This window comes from Meleagris gallopavo, chromosome 13 (genome assembly GCF_905368555.1).
Source record: "Meleagris gallopavo chromosome 13, MGAL_WU_HG_1.1, whole genome shotgun sequence".
In the NCBI taxonomy this organism is placed as follows: Eukaryota; Metazoa; Chordata; class Aves; order Galliformes; family Phasianidae; genus Meleagris; species Meleagris gallopavo.
Genome location: NC_139416.1, coordinates 10,058,741 through 10,085,622, shown reverse-complemented (window position 1 = coordinate 10,085,622; position 26,882 = coordinate 10,058,741). Strand labels below are relative to the sequence as shown.

The 26,882-nt window shown below is 42.6% G+C and overlaps 1 protein-coding gene across 4 annotated transcripts in view; it reads right to left on the bottom strand.

Moving 5' to 3' along the window:
- KCTD15 (potassium channel tetramerization domain containing 15) overlaps positions 1-6,211 on the bottom strand; it is a 44,641-nt gene extending 38,430 nt beyond the window's left edge. The window contains exons 1-2 of one of the 4 annotated variants that reach the window (XM_085235127.1): positions 4,525-6,211; positions 3,110-3,194 (exon numbers count right to left, since the gene is read on the bottom strand). In XM_085235127.1, coding sequence (XP_085091253.1) covers positions 3,110-3,121 — 12 coding nt within the window. In that variant the 5' untranslated portion in view covers positions 3,122-3,194; positions 4,525-6,211. Of the gene's footprint in view, positions 1-3,109; positions 3,195-3,278; positions 3,428-4,047; positions 4,181-4,524 lie in introns of those variants that run through there. The other 3 variants (XM_085235125.1, XM_085235126.1, XM_085235128.1) reach the window with 3 other exon arrangements.
- Positions 6,212-26,882: the final 20,671 nt, after the last annotated feature.

Below are 26,882 nucleotides of genomic sequence, written 5' to 3'. Positions count from 1 at the left end.
CTCTCCCTTCCATCTAACAAGCACTTTAATACAGCATTACAAAGTGAATTCCCATTTCTCCCACGTTACTTTGATAATGTTTCCTAGAAATCTAAAGCTGGTTTTGCCTTTCTCTTAGCAGTAAATATTTTACACGAGAAGCCTGGCTATGACACTCAATGAACATGCAGTTAGAAATACTCTTTGTAAAAATCCAAATCTGAGCTATTAGAAAGGAGCTGAAAAATCTTAATACATCCGGACAGCTTCATAAAGTCATCATAACGTCTCCATTAACTGCATTTATCAGGTTTAGCTCCAAAGGATTTCCTGCATCTAAAGCACAGCAATACATCACCCCATTATGAATCCACATCCTTTCCTCTTCGGAGGCAGAATGGACCTCTGCACTGAGCACGAAGCAAATGCCAGCTCTGTCCTAGGACTTCTGTGTCAGTCGATGTGAAATTGGGCATTAACATTTTTACTACAGCACCACCTTCAAGGAAAGTGATTGAATCCTTTCATGACTCAAGATGCTGCTTTCTTGTTTCCCACAAGAGCTTGTTGTGGGCAAGCTTTAGTAAATAGGTCGTATAGCATAAATAAAAGAACTAACTTTCAAAAGCAACTTAGTATGTAAGTACCTGCAGGATTTTAGCGTTCTGTTTACCAGTCTGTGGGTGCCTCATCTGTCTGCCAACACAAAGATTTTTCTTTCTTAGCAAAGAGCACTGCAAACTCATGTTCAGTCTGTACTCCCTCACTTAAATGAAAGGGTCAGGAGACACAGGCTGAATGTCAACCCTGTCTTTGTTCAGACCCTAACTATTATCACTAATGATAAAAGTACAGACCTCGCGCAGCACAGAGCTGCCTTAGAAACACATCTCATGCAGTTTCACAAAACAAGCGCCTAATTAGGGCTCATCTGCACCCCTTGTTACAATTTCCAAATGAAATCAAAGGGCTTCCAGTCCTCTATAAACGAGTCTTACATTTAACCATTTGTCTTGAAACACAGACTTCAATTTTAAAATATGCACAGATAGCTAAAGATCAAGTGATCCGAATCTATTTGTGCATATTTAAGCATGGCTGCTATCTTAGGATTTTGTTTAATGTTAATATACCAGTAAATTCCTTGATCTGTAAAAAGTCTGAGATTCTCAGTGAGGCCATACTCACACAGTAGATATTTAATTTATACTATTCACTGGAGGGACCTTTTGAACAATCCTCTGCTTTTGGCATCTCTCAGCTAGAGCATGTGTTGAAAAAACACTTAATTATAGAAAATCACTGGAAAGCTAAAATAGTTCTCAAAGTTTTATGGCTTTTCATACTTACTGAGGATGCTACCGGCTTTTTGGGGGAGGAGGGGGAATTAGAACACTGGCTTTTCCCTTGCTTGGAGAGGATTCGTATTAAAAATGAACCCAACGTGTTTATGAGAGTTATGGACTTCAGTCATTTCCTATGTGCAGATTATCAGGGGGCGTAATTGTTGAGCATAAGGACACTGAAAGCACTTCTAGTGCTCCAAAAAATAAGCACTCTTATTTCTTAAGGTACTGTAACACTACTTCTAATGACTCCTTCCCCTCCTTAATATAAAACGCAGATAAAATTCATCACACTGAGTAATGCACTTATTTATGCACAAAGCAAAATCCTAAATGTATTTATCCAGTGAAAGTCTTTATGCACGTATTTTCTAATACTGATGTGAAAATTAAAACCTTAAGGGTGAATATTGCAGGAACACTAACAAAATTCATTTATTAAACCATGTAAAAATAATCCTTGCTCTTTAGTTGCCTACAACAGGATACAGCATCCCAACTAGTGGCACAGGCAATAACCCTGCTCTAATAAGTAACACAGGAACCTGCTGAAGGCAAAATCAATAGAGCCCGATTCCCAAATTATCTGAATATTTAGTTTTTCAAACATTGCACACCAAGATCTTTCAGAGCCAGCTTATCTTTTTCTGCCTTTCTAAGCTAACTGCATAAGTACTGCTTGTAAAAACTATTTGCCCATGCAAAGTGAAATAATCACAATGCCATGCTCATTTACACACAAAATGATTTTGTGTCCCATTGTGCTCACAGTTGTTCAGCTCTCTAGGGGTGATTAAACTAGCTATGCTGCTACAGCTTGAGATGATTTCACTGAATCGTTTCTCCATGAAGTTGCTTCTTTGCTAAGCTGTTATTTTAACCATAAAAGGTAAACAGAAGGCAGTTGTAAGAGCTCCATTCAGCTCCGTGCCCAGGGCTATAACCCTAGGGCAGAGAATGCTGAAAGACTGCAGAATTTTCCAGGGTGTTGCCTTTCTTGCTCTAAAGCCTTCAGGAATACTGTTCATTTAATACACACTCTAGATGATACATTTCAGATCCTACTAAAAGAAAGACTTCAAAAGTCTAAGAACTTTTGGGCGGATGAAGCTTTCCCACCTCTGCACACAGCCCGGGGCCATGGTAACCAATACTGCTGCTGATGTTGGGAAAATACAGTAGAAATAAACTGCAGAGAGCAGAGCAGACAGATAGGGACAGGGGAGGTGAAAGGTTGCAGGAGAAGCAAGCGGCAGCCTGGAAGGGATAACGAGCAAAAAGGGGGGAGAGCGGAAAAGGAGGCAGCTCTGAAGGAGGGACAAAGTTAAATCGAGGAGCAGGCACTTAAAAAGACTACAGATGGGAAGCAAGACTAATTGCGGATGTAAAAGCGCTTTGTTTCTAAAGTTTATTGTTGCCAGGATAAAAATTAATTGAAACTAATGCTGTTATTCACTCGTGCAGTTTAATTCCTTCATGCACATTCGAGACGTGAAATGAGCACCGCGGGTTCCAGGAGCCGCCAGTCCCCGCTCGCTCCGCCCGGCCGCCTGCGGGGCCCCACGGGTCGCGCCCCGCGCCCCGCCCGCAGCAGGACCGACGCCCGCCGATGGGCGCTGCGGCCGCTCCGCTCCGCCCGGCTCCGGGGAGGCCGGCGCCCGCCCGCGGCCCGGCCCCACCGCCGGAGCGGCCCCGCCGCAGCGCTCCGGGCCGAGCAGCTGCGGGAGCGGCCCCAGCCCCGCGGCCCCGCGGAGCCGGGGGCAGAGCCCCGGGCCGGGCATTACCTTTGTCTCCATAAACACGCACGGCGACCGCTCGGGTCTGCCTCCAGAGCCACTCGGAGACAATTGGTTACGCTGAGAAGCGAGCCTAGAGACAAAGAAGGGATGGGGTTACTTGAAACCTCGCACTGGATGGCTCCAAAATTTAAAGTCCGTCAACATTTGCACACACCTCCGCGCTGCCTCACGCACCGCTGTCCCGAGTGACAGAGAGGATCGTGCCCAAAACTTTTGCAGGGGGAGTGGGGGCTCCCTGCGGAGCTCTCCTCACACACACACACACAAAAAAAAAAGCAAAAAAAAAAAAAAAAAAAAAAAAAAAAAGGAAAGGCTTTCTCCCTCCCTCCCCACCCCCGCCCGCTGTGGCAGCCGCCGCTCTATCAGTGCGGCTTCACGTCACCCCACGCCTCTCCCCGCTGCTGGTCAGGGGAACCACCGCGGAGCGCCGCAGCCGCCCTCCCAACTTCTGCCTTTTGCTCTGAAACGCGCGGCGTGCCCAAAGGTAACGATCAGCCAAAAAAAAAAAAAAAAAAAAAAGCACAACATGGCGTCCTTTACTTATTCCCTCATAACAAGAAAGGAGATGTCTTAGATGAACGCGAGGGCAAAAGAACCCCGTAACCCCGATCGCATCCAATTTCGGTGCAGCCAATAGAGGTGAGCGTTAGCCAGCCTAATGTATGAATTTTGCAGAAGTGTGCCACATCGCATGCAGGAGCAGAAATGCAAACTATAGCCTAGAGTGGTTTGAAGTCTGCCCCAGCCCGAGCCTTCCACTCTCACTGGCGCCAGAGTTTCATTCACGGCCCGCCCGTGCTTTCCATACGCGGCGCTCCCATTGTCGCCCGCCTTCCCTTTGTGCCGAGCCGCCCCGCCGCCACCCCCGCGCCCCGGCCGCGCACCCCGCGCCGCCCGCCCGACCCCCGCGGCTCCGCGTGTACCCTGCGAGAGCGCGGAGCGGGCTGCGCTGCCTCCGCCGCGCCGGGGCCGGGGCCGGGCCGTCTTCAGAGCCGGGGCCGGGGCGGCAGCGCGGGCACCCCGGGCCGCGGGGCTCCGCCGGCGCTGCCCATGCTGGAGCGGAGCAAAACAAAACATACACACAAGCACGCACACACACGCACAGGCACACACACGGCGCTAGCAAAGCGGGAGCTGTAGCTTTAAAAAAAAACACTCCTCCGCCGCTTCTCCACCGGAGCCGGGAGCCGAGTTAGTTTGAAGGAGAGGCACTTTCCAAAAAAAAAAAAAAAAAAAAAAAAAAAAAAAGAGACCAAAAAAAAAAAAAAAAAAAAAAGGAGCGAGAGAAGGCGCGAGCGTGCCGCGCGGTGCAGCGCAATGCAATGCAATGCACGGCTCAGCACGGCACGGCGCGCTCCGGCCCGGGCAGCCGCGGGTGCAGCCGCTGCCGCGTTCCTTACCTTGAGCACAGGATGAGCCGCGAGCCCCCCTCGGCTTTGGGCTCTGCTGGGTTTGTGTGTGGATGGGCTCAGTTTTTTTGCCTTTATTACTATCTTTGCTCCTCAGATCCTGCTGTGATTATTATTATTTTTAAGGCTTCTCTCTCCTCGCTCGCTCGCTCTCCCCCTCTCTGTTTTTGCCGCTTCTTTCTATTTATGTTGTGTGCGCGCGGATGTGTGTGTGTGTGAGGGGGAAAAAAGCCTTTAAATGAAACTGCCGAGGCTGTTATGAGAAGAAAGGCAATAATCCCGTCTCTAAATAACAGAGGGAAGGGAGAAGAGGAGGAAAAAAAGCGAATTCTTGCTCAGGGCTTTGCAAACGCCTGCAGGGCAGAGGATTAGGCTACAATTAGCTCAGCCCTTTGCTCTCGCCCTAGCTAATTTTGCGATGAAAATTGGATATTTTCCCCTGCTTTTAGTGAAGGTCCCCAGATTTATTTCACACCCCCACCCCCCGTAAAACAAAACACGAGCCCTGGAAATGGATGGGGCCGGGAAGCGCCGCACCGCAGCCCGCGGAGCCCTACGCCGCCCGCGGAGCTGCGCGGCCCGGCCCGGCCCCGCCGGCGGTAACGGGTCGGTGCCGGGGAGGCTCAGGCCGCTGTCACGTCCTTCCGCGGGCTTACTGAAAAGAAGGAGGAAAAGGGGGAAGGGGGGGAAAAAGCTGATTTTAATCATTGTCATTTGGTCTGATGTAATATTTCCCCAGGCGTTTTCAACTAGGCATAAATTTTCAGCTCCCAAATAAGTAACGCAGGGCACGTTTCTCACATCTCCCGACTCCTCCGTTACAATTAGGGTAGCACCCACTCCGCACTTGTTGATAAACTACATCAAGTTCAAAAATAAATAATAAAAAAAATCGCCGCGGCCCCCCCGGGCGCATCCCCAGCGCCGGCGGGATGCAGACGGGGGGTCTCGGCGGCGGGGGGGGGCGCAATTATTTCCAGCCCGCCCGCCCGCCTCCCCCTCCCTTTCACCCTTGCTAATGTCTCGCATTGTAAACGCCAAATTTCCTGTAGGCCATTAAAACCAAATGACGTCTATCGACATGCATTGTGCTATTGCGGAGCGCCCTGGCAGCCCGCCCCCGGCCAAAAGCGCCATTTCAATTAGAGCGTGCGGCGCGATGGCGCGGGGCTCCGCGGGCGGCTCCGCGGGCGCGCAGCACGCCCCGAAGGGAAGGGGGCGGGAACCCCCTCCGCACCAAAAAAAAAAAAAAAAAAAAAAGAAAGAAAAAAAAGAAACGATAATAAAAATTAAAACAACGCGAAACCCGCCCCTCAACTTTCCGCCCAAGACGCGCCTCCGCCCGCGGCTCCGCGTTTCCCCGAGTCCCCGCGGGGATTGCGCGACCCGCGGAGAGCGGCCCCCGATGGAGAAGTTCGGGGGGAGCGGCGCCCCGTAGCGCACGGCCCTCGGCCGCCGGCCGCCGCAGAGGAGGGGCTCCGGCAGCTGCGCGCCCGCGGAGCGGCGCCGCGCGTCCCGGTGGCCGCGGCCGGGCGGGCTGCAGCGCCTACTAGCCGCCGAGCGCGGCCGCGCAGGGAGTTACGCAACGCGCCGCGGCCGCCCGAAAGGTCAGCCCGGCGGCGGGCCGCGCTCCTCTCCGCGCCTTCCCGCTCTTCCCTCCGCGCCGCGGGGCTTGGGGCGGCCCCGCCGGTGCCGGTCCGCCCAGACCGGCGGGGAACGGGGAAAGACAGGCAGGACCCCTGCAATTCGTTTTTTTTTAAAGTTATCTTCCGTGGCAGGAATAAACAGAAACTTTTCTCCTAAGGGTAGCTTTTTTTTTTTCCTCTCTCTCTTTTTTTTTTTTTTTTTTTTTTTCTTCTCGAGTACAAACTACAGGAGAAGAGGGAAATTTTCTCATTAAAGTTACATCCCTGCAGTTAGTTCAATTACTTGATATATGCAGAAGATGTTGTAAATTTAAAGATTTAAATAGCTTACAAAGATGCCGCAGGCTCCATCAGTTAATTTCCTTAATTTATGGATTTTTAGCTGAGCTTCTGAAATGAAAAGGAGAATGAGAACTAGGTCAGCGGAGAGATTTGCATCCAGAATAGACTGAAATTTGTTTTCCTTGACCATCCCACCGGCCCAGGTGCGGTCTTTGCCGGTTCCCACCTCTGAGCTCTGCGCGGCCCCGAGGCCAGCTCTGCCCCGGCGTGCGGCCACTGCGCGTCCCCGCGCGGCTGTCCCACCTGCCGTCGGGCCGGGCGGCAGCCCCAGCAGTCCCATCTCTCACCGCTCAACAAGTGGAGCACAAGGACGACAAGATCTGCCGAGGCTCCCTGGCCTGCCTCCCAGCCTCAGCTACCTCGCGTTTCTATAGGGATGTATGGACCGCTAGGGATCACCTGACAACGTAATTTTTACTTCCTCTGTGATCTACTGACTGCTAAATGAAAAACAAACGCAAGAACCTTGAACAACAAGTAGAGCATTGTAGAAATAGGATGCTTCTGCACAGAGGTGCAGTAAAGAGAAAAGAGAAGACCTAAAAACACTGCACTGAAGAAAAAGTAGAAATTGTTTTCTGACTCATTCCAACACGACTGCCACATGTACCACTTAACTGGCATGTGTGGCTAATAAAGATCTGCTTTGTTTGTTTGTTTGCAGACCAAAAACCGAACGGCATTTGGGATGAAAGAGGCGTGCACATGGTAGGATGCTTGTGTGGGATTGTTTGTGCAGTAGCTAGACAGAACAATGTGCTTGAGAGCTTTGAGTTTTTTTCTCACCTGGATTAGTGCTGAGGATAAACAATAAAGGTGTGCATTATAGCTCATTTCTTTCTTCTCATTCAAGTGTGCGAATGCCTTTCTGTTGTTGTGTTTCAATATGTAGGAATATATACATACGAATTAATACTTTAAAGTTTGATACAAACTAAACAGTTTTAGGAAGCAACACTGCAATATGATTAGTATTGGTGTTTGTGATTTAACATTTCTTTTCCCACTAGATGAAGTTTCTAAGATTTGCAAGGTACGTGTCAAGGACGGGTATATAAATGGATTTTTATTTATTCACAACTCCAAGACTAATTGCTTCTCTTTGCCTGAAGGCCAAGAGATTGGTTTTAATATGACACTTCAAAAGTATTCATAGAACTACAGAGATACTAAGTGTCATTGTTTAAGAGAGAAATCTCACTATGCTACTTGTGACCCTGAAAATAAATTCTTCCACTTTAGTTTGAATCCTAATGTTGTTTTCCAGAGTTTCACTTAGAGCTCAACTATTAAGAAGTGTACAAAGGAAAATATTAAATAATATGTAGTGAAGAAAAAAGAAGACATACTATTAGAAGTGAACATAACTTATTCTCTCAAAAACTCTATTATCCTCCTTATAAAGCAATACAAAATTTGTAACAGAAGATTCTTGGGCTAGGTTGTAGGATATTACAACTAAAAGAGCTAAGCTGTACCATAGGTGTTTTAAAACCTCTTGGCTAACTGCCCCCCATGGGTCTATTAAGATGTTAAATACTTCAAATAAAACACTTTGGAGATATAGATATATATATATATATATATATATATATAGAATCAGCTGTTCTTTGTATTCTATGAAGATGCTTAAAAATTGATTTGGACAGAACCATTCTCTAATGTGTTTGTCAGTCTAATTTTTCCATAGCTCATTTCAACCTTTTCAATGAACAGATCAGAAATTACCCAACACTCTGAAAATAGTATGAAATAGAAATCCATAAAGAATCCTATCTTATTTTCCTCCATCTTTTGGTGTTTTCCAAAAATAACACTGCATATTTGTCAGAATAGAAAATGAAAGATCATGAAAAGATGCAAATTTTGAGCAACAGAAATTTCCTGTCAAGAAGGTATTCCAAATATACTTGGAAATGATCAGATTTGAAGTCTATGGGCTGTGTGAAAGAAGGTATAATGAACTGAAAAAAACATCAACCTCTTCTATACTATGATACATGAATTTGTATATGGATCTCGGAGTGCCTGTATGAAGATATTCTAGAGATCTCATCCTGTATTAGTGCATATCCTTTCCTTTATGTGTCTTCACTTGAGGCTTGAGTCTGACTTCAGCACTTCTCATGTTACACATGTGAACCTGAGGCCAATTCTGGCTTCCCGGCAGTAAAAGAAACATTTGCACTAACTGCAAAAAGTACACAAAGAAATGTCCAGTCTGCCTGGTCCTCTTCTTTGAAACACTTTATGCTCCAGTGGGTACTTTAAATAAGAGAGGAAATAGAACATTTAAAGAAATGTGTAAAGCAGGCAAGTGAGAATTAGAGTTTTGTTCCATTAAAAGAAAGGAATCTATATCTCTATGTATATAAATACTCTTCTCAATCACAGTTAAGATACAGATGTAGTCCAGAAGAAGTTCTGAGTAAGAAATTAGTCCTTCAGAAGTAGTTTTTGGACATTGTTGGTTAGTAAAGCCTACATGGTTTTGTTGCCTTCAGTGAGGTTTAATGGACATGACTACTGTTAGCCTTGTCTCCTGGTGGGAGAAGACTGACCACAGATACAAAGGGAGAAACACACCTGAGCAGTCATGCCACAGGTCCTGCGCCCAGCATCATCACCTCCTTCAGTTACATTGAGATAGAAGCAGAGGTGTGGAAGGCTGATGCTGATTACAAACGTGTTGAGCTAGTGAGAAAGGTTTGCTCTTGTGAGAATCCTGAAAATATTAAGAACCTTAAAATATCAGCGCTTGCTTCAGTCTGTTGACACATAATGGATTAAAAGAAAAAAAAGGAAGAATTAAGGACATCTCCCAGTTGAAGCTAGTGGCAGTGCTAGTTCTGTAACAGGAACTTGATCCAGAGTTTGCTAATTAAGACAAAAAATTGTTTGTCATTTGTAGGCAGATCAGAGATTTCCTGGGAGCAGTAGGCATGACCATGAAGAGAATAAAATCTGAACTCACCAAGTCTTGTCACTCTCTTCCTTGAAATGCTCTTCTATTTTTTTCAAGAGATGTATTGCTGCAGAGTGAATTTACAAACCGTTACTTGATTGCCTAAATAGAGATGGACTATTTTTGAGACTATCCATTATCCAGCACCTAACTCATGACAACAGTGTAGTACAATCTACGCTGGACTGCAAAGATAAAACAGCTTGTCAGGAAATACAGAAACAAATAAGTTTGCCCACCTCTCCATGCTTCCAAATGTTACAAGCCAAAATCAGGTCCTAAAATTAAATTTATTCAAGATGTCCTATGTTAGCTTTCAGCATGATGTCAGCTTGTTGTGTTCTATATTCATCATCTTAAACAGTTACAATATTGAATATTTTAAACATTTTTAAGTAACTTTTGTGCCACTTGTTTTTAGCTCCTTGTTAAATAGTGTATCTATTTTATAAATGTCATGGTAGGGAAAAAAACATTTTCATGGTTGTAATCCATTCGTTGGTTTTTAGAGATGCACAGTACTACAGCATGTCACAAATCCACACAGTGTCCCTGAAAGCTTGATTTTTGCATATGGATTGCTGACTTAGCTGAACAATGCGTAAGATCCTGTGCAGCCAGGCAGCTCCCAACTGAATATACTTCTAAGGCAGGTTGTATGCATAGTTTTTTTCTAGCAAAGGTCTGGAATAAGTTATACTGCAAAAATGCCACTTAACTGAATACAGAGAATAAAGAAAAGAGCCATAATGCTGCTCTTGGATGAAATTATGTTCTGTTTTTAGGGTTTGAGATAGGTATAAACATATCTAGAATCAAAGAAGAGTTGCTTCTTATTTATGTAGCAGTATTTCAGCACTCTTCCTCTTTGCCAAATAGACTGAGAAATCTGAATATTATGTGATTGGAACAGAACCTGAGAGAGAAGTAGCTCAACAAAATACCATGACATGGTCATGAGAGTAGAAGAAACAGAAAATCAAGCAAATTCTTAGGTATGGATTCCAGAAAGGGATAGAATAGTCAAGATAAAGCCAAAGAAAGTTGGATGTCAGTGGCAAGGAAGAAAATATTCTTAAGCACTGTGGTTTCAGACCCACAATAAGTGAAAGGATAGTACAAGCTGTTGTAACCCTCAGACAACAGATGAGTGGACAGATAAATTCTCTTGGGAGTCAACTGAATGACTTCTAAACCATGAAACCATGTATTAAACACGTGAAGAGCTGAGTGGAGCACACTTTCGTGTTGCAAAATATCTAATAGAAAAAGCACAACTGGGAGGAGAAAACTAAAAAATTAATTCAGGGTCATGAAATTCATCTGTTAGACTAAATGAATAATGAATTGGAGATTGTGAGGCTAAAACTAACTTGCAAATCAGCACACATCTCAAAACAAAACTAATTCCTGGTAATAGTCAGTATGAAAAGGCAGAATTAGCAGTGTTCTGGTCCAGTGCTCCTATTGCTGCAACACAGAAAGACTTGAAACTGGCAGTGGTTTTGCATGATTGTCTTTTCAGATCTGCTTATATTGTGGTGCTGCCACATGACAGCTCCAGTTTTCAGCCCAGTGTCCCATTCCCCACAGTGGTCATCCTGCCCACCTATGATGCACGAAGACTCAGCTGGAGCATTTTCACCACATACCACAATGGAAACATACTCCTACCAGGAGGATGATGCATCACAGTGCTGCTTCTCCTAGCCCACTTGAATGCTGCTGCGGACAAGAGTTTAACCACAGCTTTGACGCCTTTGTTTTAGTACAAAGAAGATGAGAGCTCTGAACCTGGCCAGCTGAGCAGAGTCTAACCAAATCCTGTTATGCCAGAGACCCTTGGAAAGGAGACAGTATGTCAGACATATGGTCGCAACATGCTGTGCTGCAGCCATCCTCAGCTAGCGTATGGTCTCCTGAGTACCATTGCCAGCTGGGCTCTAATTTACACTGGGCCTGAGAATCAGGGACCTTAACAGTCTCCCTGATGGTCTCTTCTCCTTTGCTTCACTGATTTCAGTTAAGCAGATATTCAAAGCCTTTCATTCCTCCTGCCTCGCATCCTTTGAGACAGATACAATGGCATACGCTGCTTTACTTATACTACGTATTTGAAAAAAAAAAACAGCCAAATATTCTGCAAGAGGAAAATTTCAGAATATTGACTCTAAATTTTTTAATATCAGTGGTATCACTTCGGATGTTGTGTAGGTATGTGAAGTTAATAACACAGATGTCTCCAAAAGTCTGATATAAAAACAGTATTGCCAAATAGAAGAAATCATACTTACTCCTTTCAACCTGTATGTGCTATCGCACAATTTTTCATGAATCTGTGCTCTTATCTCTTTGAATATTGTATTACTCCACATTTTTTGCCATTAATTTCTTCTCAGACAGAGAAGAAGAGAATGCCTTTCTTCTAGTTGGAGCAAACTCCTTAAATAAGAGGCACATTTCTCATCATGGAATATGTATTTGAAGGAAATTGTGCACAGAATAACCAAACTCTTAAGTTAAATAAACATAACATTTAGTTTAAATGTTCTATTATAATGCCACAGTTTTTGATCTTGTAGCCTAACTTTTCAGATGGAAAAGTTACTAAAGGAAGTCAGTTTGGGATTTTAAAATCCAGCTTTTATTTTGCAATTAGCCTTTGAGGGACTTTCTGAAGGAATCTGTAAACAGATTAGTTTAATGCAGTTTGAAATAAAAATGATGTGGTGCTATCAGATCCAGCACACTGCCCCTCTTAAAATAATTTGTGGCAACAACTACATGGTTATGTTTTTGTCTATCTTTGAATATTAGACTCTTTCTGCTTTATGCAAAGAACCGATGTATGTTTAATGTTTGTGAAGTGTTAGCCAGTTGAGTATTCTGTTGTCAAGGCATTCTTTAGAAACAGAAGTGCAAGCACATTTTCAGACATACATTATTTTATAGAAAGAATATATATATAATCCCTTCTGAATGAAGGCATTTGAGGAGCCCTTCTATTAAAAAGTGTCCCACATCGATCTCTAGTTTCTGAGTATATGGCATTGTCCACAACGCAGGAGACCAGCCTTGCTTTTCCTCACAAGATTCTCTTGACCTGACCAAGTAAGCTGCTGGCAAGCAACTACATCGGGGAGCCACCAGAAACTGGTGGTTCTGTAGAAGGATAAATTAATTGAACTGATGAAAATGGTCAACAGGACCATCCATCTGCTCGATGTCTCCCACCTACGTAGCCACAACCCTCCAGCCCTTCCTTTTGCTGCTTTTCTACTCAATTCCTTTTTCTTTTTTTCCGGGAATGACAATAGGAATTTGGAGCAGCAAAGCATTTCCCAGGTTTCTCTGTGTGTCCAACACACTGGCAATCCACTTCTTACCTGGACTCTGGTGTTCACCACATGACTGCTGACAAGAGCCATGTCATCAGATCTGCTGGGGAGGTTAAGTGATGAGGGATACAAGCAGGGATTACACTTGGGTCTGTGAAAGGATCCCATACTGCTTCTGAATCTGTTGCCTTTAGGAGTTCTGCTGTTCAGTCACAGGCCTGAAATTCAAATGCAGCCTTTTTCCCCTGTGGGCCACATATTTACTTGCTTTTCAAAAGCATCTTACATTCATATTCCCAATAAGGCAGGGTGTTTCCACTGTGAAAAGGGCAGTTCTTCCAAGAGATTAAAGGTTCTTCCACACGTCTGAGGAGTGACGAAGCCAGGTCATGGCTTTTGCATGCTGAGGGCGGCAAGGATGGGGGTCCTTTTCCCCCTCACTCTGCATTTGTACAGCTGTTAAGAGATCTGCTTGGTTTTGGGGAAGGAAAAGGACAGGCAGCTGCTCTCACGCTGCATGTTGGCAGCAGCATTCCTCCCTCATCCTCACTTTGGCTTGTCAGATGTTATTTTGCCCTTAGTTTCTTCAGTGAAGGCTGTTGCTGGCATGGTCCTTCTCCTCAGCGCTGCCACATTAGGATAGCAAGTCCCCATTTCTCTTGTTGTGCCACATGAAACTAAAAACAGTGGCCCCACTGGAGTTGCTGCTACATTAAAGATGTAAGTGAAATAAAAAATCACTTTCAGAGCTTTTTATTTTTTATTTAATTTTTAATTAATCTTAATTAATTGAATTTTGAAGCTATCTGAAAAATAGCTTTAAATGAGTAGATATATAAAAATATTTCGATTTTCATTTCCATGCACTGAGAACATGAATAATGCAGGACAAACGCCGTGGCTCCATCTGTAGTGCAGCAGCCAGAGTTTGTGTGGGGCAGGAGATGGTGGCCAAAAGGCTGGGGCCTCTCATCTCGTCAGAGCTATGCAAGAGAGCAGGACAGCCACGGGCTCCTTCTCCTCATGGAGACTGCTGCCGCGGGCCGGGACGCAGCGATGGGCGCTCTGTGGAAGACGCCCCGAGCCTCACTCCCGCGCGCCGCCTCAGCCCGCCGCTCCCTCCTCAGCCCGCTCCGGCCTTCCCGCCAACAGCCGTTGCCACGGAAACCGGCGGCTGCTCCCAGTGGGGTTTCGAGGGCCGCGTGGGGAGCAGCGCCCGGGGGTAGCGGGCCCAGGGCACGGCGTACCGAGGGGCTCCCTGTGGGGCTGAGGGCGCTGCCGTCGAACGCGTGTGGCTGCCGGCTGACAGAGCAGTGAGCACAGGCAGGTGCGCGGGGTTTGGGCGTGCTGCTGACTTTGAGGCGAAAGCTGTTTGTGTGCGCAGGTGCGGGGCTGCGAGCTGGCGATGGCTGCGGCCCGGCGCCGGGGCACGAGGCGTCCGGGAGCCGCCTGGGGAGCGCGGTGCTCGGAGAGGTAGGAAGTGCTGCGGTTCTAATTAATGCCCGTGTGGAGTCTGATCGTGTTGCAGCGTTCTCACGGGTATTGTAGCAACCAGGGCATATTTTAGGGTTCGGTTAATTAAAAACTATTTATAAATCTGCCGAGGTCCTGAGTTGCACTTTGCTGAGCTTGGCTGTCGTGGCTCCCTTCACCACAAAAACCCCCACGTGGGATTTATACAGCCACAGCGGCATTTTGGCCACCCCGTGGAGATCATTGCTTGCTTCGTTCTCCATGGGATGTAGGATACTGGCCCTGCCTGGGCAGTGGGGGGTGTAAATACCTCCACAAGAGTCAGAAGTATCTTGTCTTTTAGCTGTATGCATGTTACATACATAAGGCTTGCATCAGCGGTGCATTTAAACACGTATTTGTATTGAACATATGCCTGAATTGTTTGCAGAAATGTGGCTCAAGCAAAGTAACTTGATTAAAATGGCTCAACTTTCATATGTAAATATGTGTATATATATCTATGCATTGTAAGCTATTTGTATTTGAGTTTGATGAAAACGGAGCAAGTTGTAGAGTCGTAGAATGGCTTGGGTTGGAAGGGACCTCAAAGATCCGTGCAGTTCCAACCCCTTGTTTATCTCTCATGACAAATTAAATGTAAGGGCAGTAGTCCAAGTTGGACTCTTTACGTACAGTGACTGGATAAATCTAGCCCTCTACATATCTCCAAGCTCCAGTTTCACACTGCATTGCAAAGCATGGCAAGCTTTTCTCAACTGTTGGTTTTCATTTATTTATTTATTTATTCGAGGAGCAGTGTGCCAACACTGCTGACACTTGTCTTCCCAGAAATAGATGTTTAATCCAAGTGCTTGGGTCCTGAGAACAGGTTTCTGTTTCTTAATTTTGTGGCCTATACAAAGCAACAGAATAGCATGTTAAGTGCTGTTTGATTAAGAGAAACACTGCTTTCCTAGGACAGAAAATGCACAGAAATTTTCAGTAAGTTCTAAGAAAACAATAGAACAAACATAAATAGGAGAGCAAACCCTTAATATTTTGCTTTAATTAAAAAAAAAAATTCAAGCATTGCTTTATCTTGCAGTTTTTTGTACATCTCTTCCATAGATGTAACAAACAATTTTCCTTGCTGAGTCCATGAGTGAAAGTATCTTTTCACAAGTACTGATATCTGGGAAAGCTTGCTAACCTACATGTGATGTTCAGGTGCAAAACATGATTTTTGCTGAGGAAAAAGGATGCTTTCCATGAAGGTTCTCTTTGGCTGTGGAGGTGCATTTTAGTAGTTGGGAGCTAAATTTCTTGGCTACCTACTTAAGTGGCTTCTTTTATCAAAAATCTTCTGTCTGACATAAGCACCAAAAGTGTATTTTGATACCTTGGTCTGTAGGCTGCATAAAATGATTTTGTGAAAAAGGCTGACGGTTTCAGGATAGAATAGTTTTATGCAAATGCTGTTTTCAGGGACAGCCTCCCGCCTTTGTATAGCTTGCCAATGCTGATCCTCTTACAGATTTGATGATTGTTTTAACATGGCCAAAAGCAAACAAACAAAGACCTAATGGTATTTAGCAGTGGAGTTTGCCGAGAGTAACACTTGTGGTGTTCTAGGACTCATACTTTTCATCTGCTCTCAGCTTGAGAAACAAAATATTGGTTCAATATAGATATATAGGACTGTGGTTAACAGTTTACTAGACAGATTGAGTTGTCACATGCTGCATAAAGGAATACTTGATCCTTTGTGGAGCTATTAGGAAAGCAATAATTTGAGGACCAAAGCTCACTGTTCGCTGCAGAGCTACTCCAGTTAAAACACAGGAGCTTTTAATCAGAATTAATTGGGGGAGGAGGAAAACCCACAAGTCCCTTTACAGGAGAGAATTACAGCATATTTGCTACATTCTGTGTAAATAATAGTTTCTGGCTCTTCTATTAGCATTGTTGTTATGAAGCCATGTCCATAGCGTAGCTTAAAACATTTCATTGTAATTCTTTCCTTGATTACTTAATGGAGCTATTACTTACTATTGGCTTCTGTCTTCCCTGCTTACATGGATATCTGGTGATTCAGTGGATATGTATTTGATCAAATTTAGAACTCATATGAACCAAATCCTGACTTCTGTTTATCTACAGTAAGCTTTGTCATGCAATTTAATGGCTTTTTTGGTTTCCTTTTTTTTCCACTTTTTTTTCCTATGCCTGATAGTTATGCTAATAGAGTGCTAACTTTGTGATATTTCATATTTACAGTGTTAATAGCAAAAGAGTAGCTGTGGCTTTATTGTGTTAGAGGTTTTTAGTACGTTATTCATAGATCTAAAACCTACAAGATATGATATAAAAGCCTTCAATATGAAAAATGTTACGTTTCTGAGCAGACAGTGAGAAAATTGCCTTTTAGAGGTCAAAACTCCCAGTGCCTCTGGCAACATGGCCTTGATGTCATTTGACAGGGTGGAAACACAGCCCTTCATGGGAATAAACAGCCAATACCTGCATGATTCATTTTGTTAGGAGGGTTCTCCCATTGTTGCTAGGCAATATTTGCTAGGTGGAGTTAAAAAAAGAAAAAAAAAAAAAAAAAAGAAAAAAAAAAGCTAACAACAAAAAATTCATCACTAGAACCCCAACAGCTGTCTTAATGTTGATGTTCTTTTTCTGCTTGTTTGTTTTGATAAGGTGGAAATTTCTCTCTTCTGCAGAGTTAACAGAAGAAGCAGCAAACGAATCCCAATAGATGAGTTCCCTTCTGAGAGGCAGGGAGGGGAAGGAGGTGGAAAAGGATTGTCACCTGGTTTGCAGAAGGTTTTCTTTCTCTTTTCCTCCTCCTGTACCTTCTTAGAGCTGTCTGTTTGGAAATGCTCAGCTGTTTTGTGATGAGCAATTCTTAGAGAAGAAACATGGCAGAGACCAGCAGACATTCATTTGAAATGATTTTCATTCAGTGCATTCTGGAATGGACTTGAAAGCAGGTCTCAGAGGCAACTTGTATGTACCAGTTTGTCTTACATATTTATTTATGACAGACTTGAATCTTCAGGATGGTATTCTATCAAGTGACATACTCACTCAGTGTGATGTGTGTCTAAAAATAGGTCATTGTCAAGGGACAGGAAAGAAATTGCACAATTTTATAAACTAAACCATTGCAGCTAGTATGATGGCACACTCTGAAACTGAAGTAACACTGTATTTGAAATTAGCTTTCTGCAGATAATTTTTCTAGAATAATAGCTTAGGATTGTATTTTATCAAAACAGAAGAAGGCCGATCGCAGACTCTAGAGATGGCTAATGATAATGAGGTACTCCTGGCGCAGCAGTTCAGAAGCAGTTCTCAAAGTAAAACAAACTCGTATCAAAACATAAGCGTTGGACCAAAATTTGCACTAATTTCAAATCAGCGATATTTAAAACATTACTTTTTTTTTTTTTTCATGTGTTAAATCATACTGTAAAGCATTTATTTAATGTGGGATTTTGGCATTTGTGTGTTTGAAAATAGTGTTTGTTTTGTGTGCATTTAGCCAGTGTGAACGCATTTTTTCTCCTCTGGCCTAAGTTAATGGCACACTTGAGAATAAAAGCACAAAGAAAAACAGGACATTGGGAAAGGGATTCTTTTCTCTTTAAATAGCCTGTTGATGTGTAACAATGTGTACTTTTAGCATCTAAGAATAATGCTTTTTTTTTTCTTGCTATGACAGTGTGAGCGCCACTGTTTAAATAAGGACTGGAAATCAGTTATGCAAAGTAACGTGTTCTGGTGCTTTACTGCAGTGTTTTTACTTTCAGTCAAGTAAAGGGACTGACGTTTTGTTAAGGAGCAACTGTGGAAGTGGTCCACAAAGGAACAAATAGATCTACATATAAGGTTATCCAATAGCGTTTGAGGTTAACAGGTAAAGGCGTGGGCAAGAAACAAAGGAGAAGTGTGACATCTGGTGGAAAGATAGTAACAGGAGCAAGAGCAAGTGAATGATAACCTCCAGTTTTTTTTTAAGGAGGAGAGGAAGGTAACAAAAGTGCAGTGTGCTGTTTGAATAAATATACCACTGCTGGGTATAGACTCAGGATGAGGACGTATCTTGGGACCTCGCAGTTCATATTGTCCAAATCAGTAATTGTGGAAAATCAGTTATATACTTAATAAATTCTGATCTTTCCCTCTTAAAATAACAAAGAAATTTTATTCTATTGAATAGCTTCCCTAATCCCTTAGTCTTCCATAAAAAAATAAATTCATATGGTATGTGCTTAACTACCTTAGACAACCTGAATCATTTCTTTCAAAAAAAGAAAAAAAAAATCATAACTGCAGATCCTAGCACTTTTGTTTTCTCAGTTTACTGAAATTTTGTAGTACTTTCAACTACCTGTCTCAAATTAGCAGGACTGTGTTTTGCTGCCTAGCCTTGTTCAGTTGTCTGGAAGATACTGGTTATGCCAAATGGTACTGATCATTCCATATCAGCTGGAGATTCTTCTGTGTTATGACTTTCTTACTGAAAGTTATAAGACCAATCACAATTCTACTTTGTAATTCGAGCTCATCTCTGGTGCATTACCCCACCCCCAGTCCTCTGGGATTTTCCACTTAAGCACAGGTCCTATTGCCTTTGGATAGTCTTGTTCTCATGGATTTTTTCTTCTCTTTTAATGCTTGCATATCATTTTCTAGGACAACATATTATAGGAGTTGTGTATTGCTATTGGCAACGACTTTTCCATGCTTTGGGGGTAAACTCCATCTGCAAGTTTTTGCCTGCTCGCTCAGAAATAATGCTTCTTGGGAACTGGCCAGTTATGGCAGGGAAAACAGATAGTAAATATCTAAAACTGCAATCCTAGTATTTCAGCTTTCCAATTCCAACTGGAACAGTGCAAAAAGTAAGTGGTTCTTGGTCAGGCCACACTGGGCCTGTTTGTCAGAGTCACATTTTGGATGGTATGTATGAACTGTGATGTATTAGTCCCCTAATGAGTAAAACATATTCTTTATTCCAAAGAGTGAATTGTTTTGCTGCAGTAGCAGAACTGAAATGCAGCTTCCAATAATCAGAGCTCTTGATATTCTAAATGAGTTTGAGTGGAAAGGAGGATTCAGGTGAGGAGGTTGCTGGTTTAGTTCAGTTGAACTGTTCCACCCCAGTCTACCTCTCTGTCATTTGTGGTGATGATTACACTTTTCTGTGTGTGTTTGGAGTGGACTGTATATGCACTGCCATACTTGTGGGACCAGGACCACATTAATTAAAATCAGTTAAGCTCTCAGTTACTGTCATACAAAGAATGGATGTAGGCCAAGCTTCAGTTGCTTCATGAGGTGCTTGGTTTATGTTTTATCTTGGGGTGAAATAAACAAGGCTTCTGTTTTCCCTCAGGGAACCTACTTATATCAGTTGATATTTTTCAGAAGATTACTGTGGGAGTATACAGATAAAGAGGAGCAGTTTCTCTAGTTTAACTGTCTTGATAAGCTAAATGAGCGATACAACATTTAGTGAAGCTGAAGCCAGATTATTTTAAAAGAGCTCTCTAGATCTAACCTAAAATTCAAGCCAGTAGTTCTGACTGACCTGAGAGCAGCACTGGTTCTCAGTGCTTTCTAAAGTGACAGAACTTCTTACCGAGTCATAATCTGATGATGGTACTGAATTTGTGCTGGCACAAGGTGCTTTTTTATTGCAAATGTGACCTAGGTCTGAAAATACTTCATAAATTCAGTTAAAAGACTTCAATAGTGTACTCTTACAATTTTATTTGCCCAGAGAATCAATTCCATATTATTTTCACTTTGATGTCTAATGTCACTGAACAAGCAAAACCATTATGCATAACTCTGGAGAGAAATGAAATGTGGTGTGGGACTGAAGAGGGGAGCAATACAGTGTAATACTTGCTGTGCTCTTGTGCACACAAGGAGAAAAATGTCCTTTGTATTTCCTGACAATAATTCAAAATGCATCTTTATCAAATTACAACTTCATGTAAATAAAATGTTACAGGGAAGTCTGTGTTATATTTCTGAATGTGCAAGGAGGATATGTGGCCTTTGAACAAGCTGAGAATTTGCACTTGTGCATTTTGGTCTCCATTACTGGTTCTGGTGTCTGTGGGTGTGTGGTAACACTACTGGTAGCATATGTTGAGGTGAGAGGAAGAGGAAGGAAAGGTTCTTTGAAAATCTTTCACAGAAATGTTTGCTTATAAGTGAAAAGTGAGTGAAAGTTGGATACAAAACTTGCTTATGGAAATATACCACTGGATGCCACTGTTGCTTCATGGAATGTCATATTAAAATAACATAGACTGCTTATTTGAAAAATTCTGTTTTCCTTCACTCTTCTTAGTTCTTTATTACTTTAATCTTTCCTAGTATCAGAGGAAAGGGGAAGTTGTGCCCTGCTTTTTCTTTCCAGCAACACGGTGGTACTTTTCCTGTATCTAGAAGTGACAGCTTGTCATAAGAAAGACAAAGAAATGACAAAGGTTTTGGTGTTGGTTTTTTTTTTTTTTTCCTTCTCTCCTAAGGTAAAATCTTGAAAAGAAGAAAGGTGCAGATGAAAGAGCAGCTAATTTTCCTTGCAGATAAGTTCCTTCACTCCAGCTCTGAATCTTGTGTTAATCACATCTAGATATGGATGCAGAGGCTTTATTCCTATCCTAATGCCACCCCGGAGAGCAGGGCAGGAGGTCACTCCTACAACTATGTGTTTATTTCCTTTCCCAAGTGTTGGCTGTCTTTTACTTGAAAGAATATTTTTTATTTGTCTGTTTTTATTTTATTTTTTTCCCTTGGGGGAAGCAGAGAGGGTGAAGGTCATCAGGTGAAGGTTTGATGGCTATGTGTTTTCACAGGCTCACTTGTAATGACCTGATTAGTAGCTCCTGGTCTGTTTTCTAAGTCATGCAGTGTTTCTCTTTAAAAAGAAAAAAAAAGACAAAAAATGGAAGCATACCCAGAAATTTATTAAATGAAAAATGAAAAAAAAAACCCAATAAAAATCCCAAAGTCTGGAGCCTAATTTTCAGATGGTTTGTGTTAATTTTTTTGATTATGTGCACTTAATTCTTGTGCTTTCCTATGGGGGAAGGAAAAAAAAAAGAGGAAAAAAAAAGAGAGACTTGAGGTTTTTCTGGTATGATGGTGGTGTATGCAGTGTGCTAGCGTGGCACTGTCAGACCCCCTTCTGCTCTGTGCCTGCTCTGGTGGGTAAGCCCTAGATGTTATTGGTTCCACAGAGTGCCAGCCTAATTAATGACAGTCGAAATGTGGAGGAAAAGCAAACACAATGCAAATGATGTGTTGAGAGAGCTCTGAAGGAAAAAGACAATAACCATGTAGCCCTGAGAAAGCACGTTTATTCTCTCTCTGCAAGCTGGGCGGGAGAAGGCAGACAGCAGTGCTTCAGCCCGGAGGCCTTGGCAGTGCCATGGAAACGGCACAGGAGCACCGCATCCCTCCGGCTCTCCAGGCCTTGTGGCTCTGCTGCAGATTTACAGACAGGAGCACCCACACAACCTGTGTGGGGCTGCAGGAAGGGGAAGATTAAGATATATGTTTGTTCTGCTGCTGCTTGTATGGTAAATCAAGGGAGAAGGGAAAGAACGAGTATATGTACTAAGTTTATTGTCAAAGATGGAATAGCAGCTGCAGCAAAATCCACTCTGCTGGATGTCTGACAGCCAGAACACAGTTTAATTACACTATTGCTCACATAATTCTCTTCTCTTCTGGAATCTGGGCTGAAGTTTTGTCTATATTTTGCATCCTAAGTTTTCCAATGATCAGGACTGAATGCTATTTTATGTTGTGGGAGGTACTAAAGGGAAGCCTGCCAGCAGAGCTGCTGTTGATGCCACATAAACTTGTAGCGGTGACCCAGATAACATTGAGACTGACACAGTAAGTTACAGTGTCAGAAGAAATAAATGTCTCCTACAGCCCGTCACAAAGCTCCAGCTGTGCCATGGTACCTGCCCTTAAGCCCAATCTACCCAAGATACTGACCCACTGCTGACAGAGTCTTGTTGGGCTTTGCTCAGTTATGAACTAGCTGTATATGTTGTTTCAGAAAGCACACAGTGCTTACAAGTATTTGGAAATTATGGTCACTTAGGGCACATTGTAAAGGACATCTCCAAAATGACTGTGTGGGCTTTGCCATACCTGTTAAGAATTGCTGGCAGTCATATAAAGCTGACTGCTCTCTGGAGAGCAGTTTGTGCTCTCTCCCCTCATTCATCACCTTTGCTCTGCTCTTCCTTCGTCCTAGACCTGGCAGGGGGCTAGGAGAAATCATGGCTGACCAAAAACCTTCAGGAGGCTCTCTTCTCTGTCCTGAATGTGAACTCAAAAGTTCTCCTTTATATTATAGCATGCAAAGGGAAGGTTTTCCCAGTTCTTAATGGCTTGGAGAGGGTTCTTCTGCAAATATGAGTATTTCATGATTATATGCTTCCACAGTTTCCTTTGAGCGTTCGTTAAGTGTATGGAATTCAGTCTCTACTGCATCAAGAGCCTTTTAAAGTTTAATAAATAAAAATTACTAATTTGTAGCTGTGACTATTTTTGTTTACTGAGGACCTTAAGGTGTTTTTATGTGCATTAAACCACAATGCCAGAAATAGCAAATCATCATCCAACGGTTGGACTGGATGATCTTTTAGGTCTTTTCCAACCTTGCTGATTCTACGATTCTATGATTCTGTAACTCTTACAGGAAGCAACAAAGAGAAAATGTGTTTGGGAACAGAGGTTGTGAGTGTTTCTCCATGCCACAGGCATGTCAGCGTTGTGCATCTGGCTCTGTATGTGTGTTCACAGCCACAAATCATTGCAAAGCAGAAACCAGTTGGTTTTAGCCCATGTAAGCATTCATTGCCTATTTATTTAAAAGCAGCAACTATTTCTTTTTTTCTTCATTTGTAGCCTTCAGAACTTAGTGCTAGGATAAATTTCAAAGGTAACCTCTTCACAGTGGTTGTCCACTCTACATTCCCTGTCTTTCAGCCTGCTGTAGTATGTTAAGAAAGTGAGTGTATTTGTCTGCAGCCTTCCTTTTTATTGGGGGTGTACAAACTTATCTGTTCTCTTAAGGGATTTTGTATCCTTTGGCTGCAGGTATACGGGAAGTGCATTTGGTACAGAATTACTTAACTCTTTCTCTCAGTTGGTGCTAGTTGTCTGCAGTTCTTCACTGCAGGATGCTTCATGCTCTCAGAGGAGATTTTTTTTCAGCAGCTTGTAGCTGGAAAGCAGTTGCTCTTGCTGTGATAATCCTATAGCTGCTCATTTTGTTCCTTCAAGCAGCATGTTGTTCCTATGCAGCTAACCAGTCATTAGCCAATTATTATTTAAGCTGATTGTGAATTCTGGTTTGGACCCTTTTCCTTTGTTGTGAATGATTAGAAAGGCATTTTTCCAATCAATCCATACTATTAATGGAGATGTTACCACTTACATGTAGACACTTGAAGATTTTTTTTTTAAGTAATTGAGCAAAACTTTTTGGGATACCTGAAGCTCCAAGCTCTCTTTTAGAAAATTTGCCCTGTTGCTGGCACTGCAACACTAGAGGTCTTGAGATTTGGTGCTTATGTTTGCAACACGTTTATATTTGCCAAGAATTGATTTTTTTTTTCCCCCCAATTTTTATTTATTTTATCTTGCCTGTCCTCCATTGTCATGAATTTAAGTTTTTGCTGTTTCTATTCTAGGTAGGGCAATACTTCAAGTGCTCGAAAACATAAAATATTTTGAGACTCAAGTTGTTGGGTGAATAGTAGCAAGATTATAATTATTAAGAAAAAATCCTCCAAAATCATCATAGAGGTGCCACTTTTAAATCTGTTCAACCACATATATTCTTAGATGAGAAGAAACAGAAGGTTGAGTTGTTGATTCAGTTGGTATGTAGTCTTCCCTGACTGCTCTGGGAGCTGGAGCAAAGGTGATAACTGAGGGTCAAAGGAAAAACTTGCTGGTTATTAATCTTAGTTTGCCTATGGAATCTAATGGTGAAGGTGTGTGTGTGTGTGTGTGTGTGTGTGTGCGTTTTTCTCTGGACAGCAATACTATGAGACTATAGGTTTTGCTAAAGTCTGACTTGAAAGTAATAAAGTAATTGAGGAGAAATAAGGAAAGGTGATATATTGGTGCTCTGCCTGTCTCTTTCTTTGCCCTCCTTCGTATCTACAAGAAAGCTTGGGAGGGGGAAGGCTTACTCTGAGTAAACCAGCTGAATTTCGAAAGACAGTAAAAAGATTTAGTGGAAGTGCCAGTCTTTGTATGAGCCGGAAAGTGTGTGTGCTGGAAGAACAGTTATAATAGAAACTGGTAATTCTCAATAACTTCCAAGTAACTTCTGCAGGTAACAAGTACTTCTGAACGAGGTGTATGGATTTCAGCATAAGCAAATCAAGAACACTCCCAAATTCTTCACTGACTTTATACCTTCTGTGCCTGTGCCTTGTTCAGCTCCAGCTCTGATGCAAGTACCCTTGGCTAGTTTTCTTAAAGTTGGAACGAACGTGCTTGTTTGCGCCACTGTCACTTGCAATTGCAATGTAGGCAGCGCCTAGAGAAAGGTAGGGAAGATTTACTGCATCTGTTAATACTCTATCAAGCAATACTTTGTCACCCAGTCCTTCTGTTTTTAGGTAGGATGTTGACTGCACAAGGCATCCTAAGAGTCTGCCTATATTATACTTGGTAAGAAGAAAACCTTAGAAAATGAATAAAAAGTGCATTACTAAAATTTCATCCAAAGTACTTAATGATCTGATATAAGAGAGAATGCAAAAGAACTGAGTGTTGCCCTAAGTATCTCCAGAACTGCAGTTCTGTGTAGAAAAGTACACATTTTGAATGGGCAAAAAAGAGTTGTATTAATTATATGGCATGCTACACTGCACAAGAACAACATTAAAAAGTCAGCTTTTATCTTAAAACACTTCCACTTCCTACTATCCGCATTATTAACACCCATATTCTATGTTAATACTGCTAGCAAGAGGTGAAAGCCATCCAGGGTGAAAAGAAATTAGTTTCATTTTTCAGTAATTATGGGGAAAACTGTTCACTGTCTTTAGTCTCCCTCTCAAATTATTCTAGTGCTGCTGGTTAAAAAGATCCTGATCTCTGTGGTGTTTCACTAATGATCAACAGTTTTAGAGATGAAATTTTTCAGCAGCACAACCTCTCTTACTAGGACACTTTTTTTTCCCTCTTAGGCAGCTGCCAGATCTTTCAAAATCACTGGGGAAGTTTACAAAGGTTTTTGCCTGTTTGTTTTTAAAGTTGCTACCGCTGCTGCTTGAGATACAAACTAACATTTCCAGTTTTTCAAGGAAAAGCCCCCTGCTTGAATACAGGTATTTAAGCTGAATCTGTGTGAGGGGAAACATTGTTGGTATTGCAGCCAGGTAAAGGAAGAGCCACTGGAGAATGGAAAATACAGGACAGCATGTTAAGATAGGAGCTGTCCTACAGTGTGGAGAGCTCTGTATCAATACATAAAATATATAGGTTGCTCCAGAAGTAATGTCTCCCTTTCGTTTCCTTGTAAACTACAACAAAGTAAAGCACAATAGCACTATTACATTACACTATTAATAATAGAGCAAATTCCCAGCTACTAAACAATATTTTTCGACATAGTCACCACCATTGGCTGTGCATTTTTGTCAGTGATACACAAGAGACTTTATGTTGCATTTGTAACAATTGGCACCGGTGGAGGTGACCCACTGATTCACAGCTGCTGTGATAGTGTTGTTGCTAGGAAAATGTTGCCCATACAGTCCAACTAATGTGCTAACATCCACTCCTTGGACTCCATAAATGTTAACCAAGTGTCTCAGAATGCCAATGGGTGCAATTTTTTCTGCGTGGAGGAATTCAGTTACACATCTTTGCTTCATACCCATTTCCATGTCAGATGCCAATTTTTCAGACTGCCCCTCTGCTGCCACCTGTCACACAGCAACAAAATGTAATGGAATATTAGAGGAAAGGTTCAACCTCTACTGCCATACCCCCATCATCCACCTTGTCTTTCATGGACAAGTGTAATAAAAAAGAAGGCAGTACTTTTTATACTGCAATTTCCTGTTCTTATTTCAGATTTTCCTGTTCCCATTTCAGATGGGTCTCTTTGTTTTATAAAGTTGAACAGCAGCTCATCAAAAGGTTGCAGTAGGAGGTTGGTAATGCATTTTGAGAGTTGTGGCCAGGACGACTGGGGTACCTGTGAATGGGAATGGAAATGAGAATTTTTCTGACCATTGAAAACTGGAGTTATGTTGTACTGTAAAAGACGAGTGGTCAGAACAGAGCTGACTACTTGGCTGCTTCCTATTAGAATGTAACGTGTTGTGGTAAATTGCAAGTATTTTGTCTCATATCAAGTGTTGAATTTCAAGTTATGAAGGCTTTGACTTCCCATGCATCCATTTAGTGTCATGCAAAGGATTAATGACACTTCAAGCTTGAATGGGAGAGAGCAATAACTTGAGTACTTAATTTGCCTGACTCTTTTCTTAATGTATTATGTCCCTTATCATCTGAGTG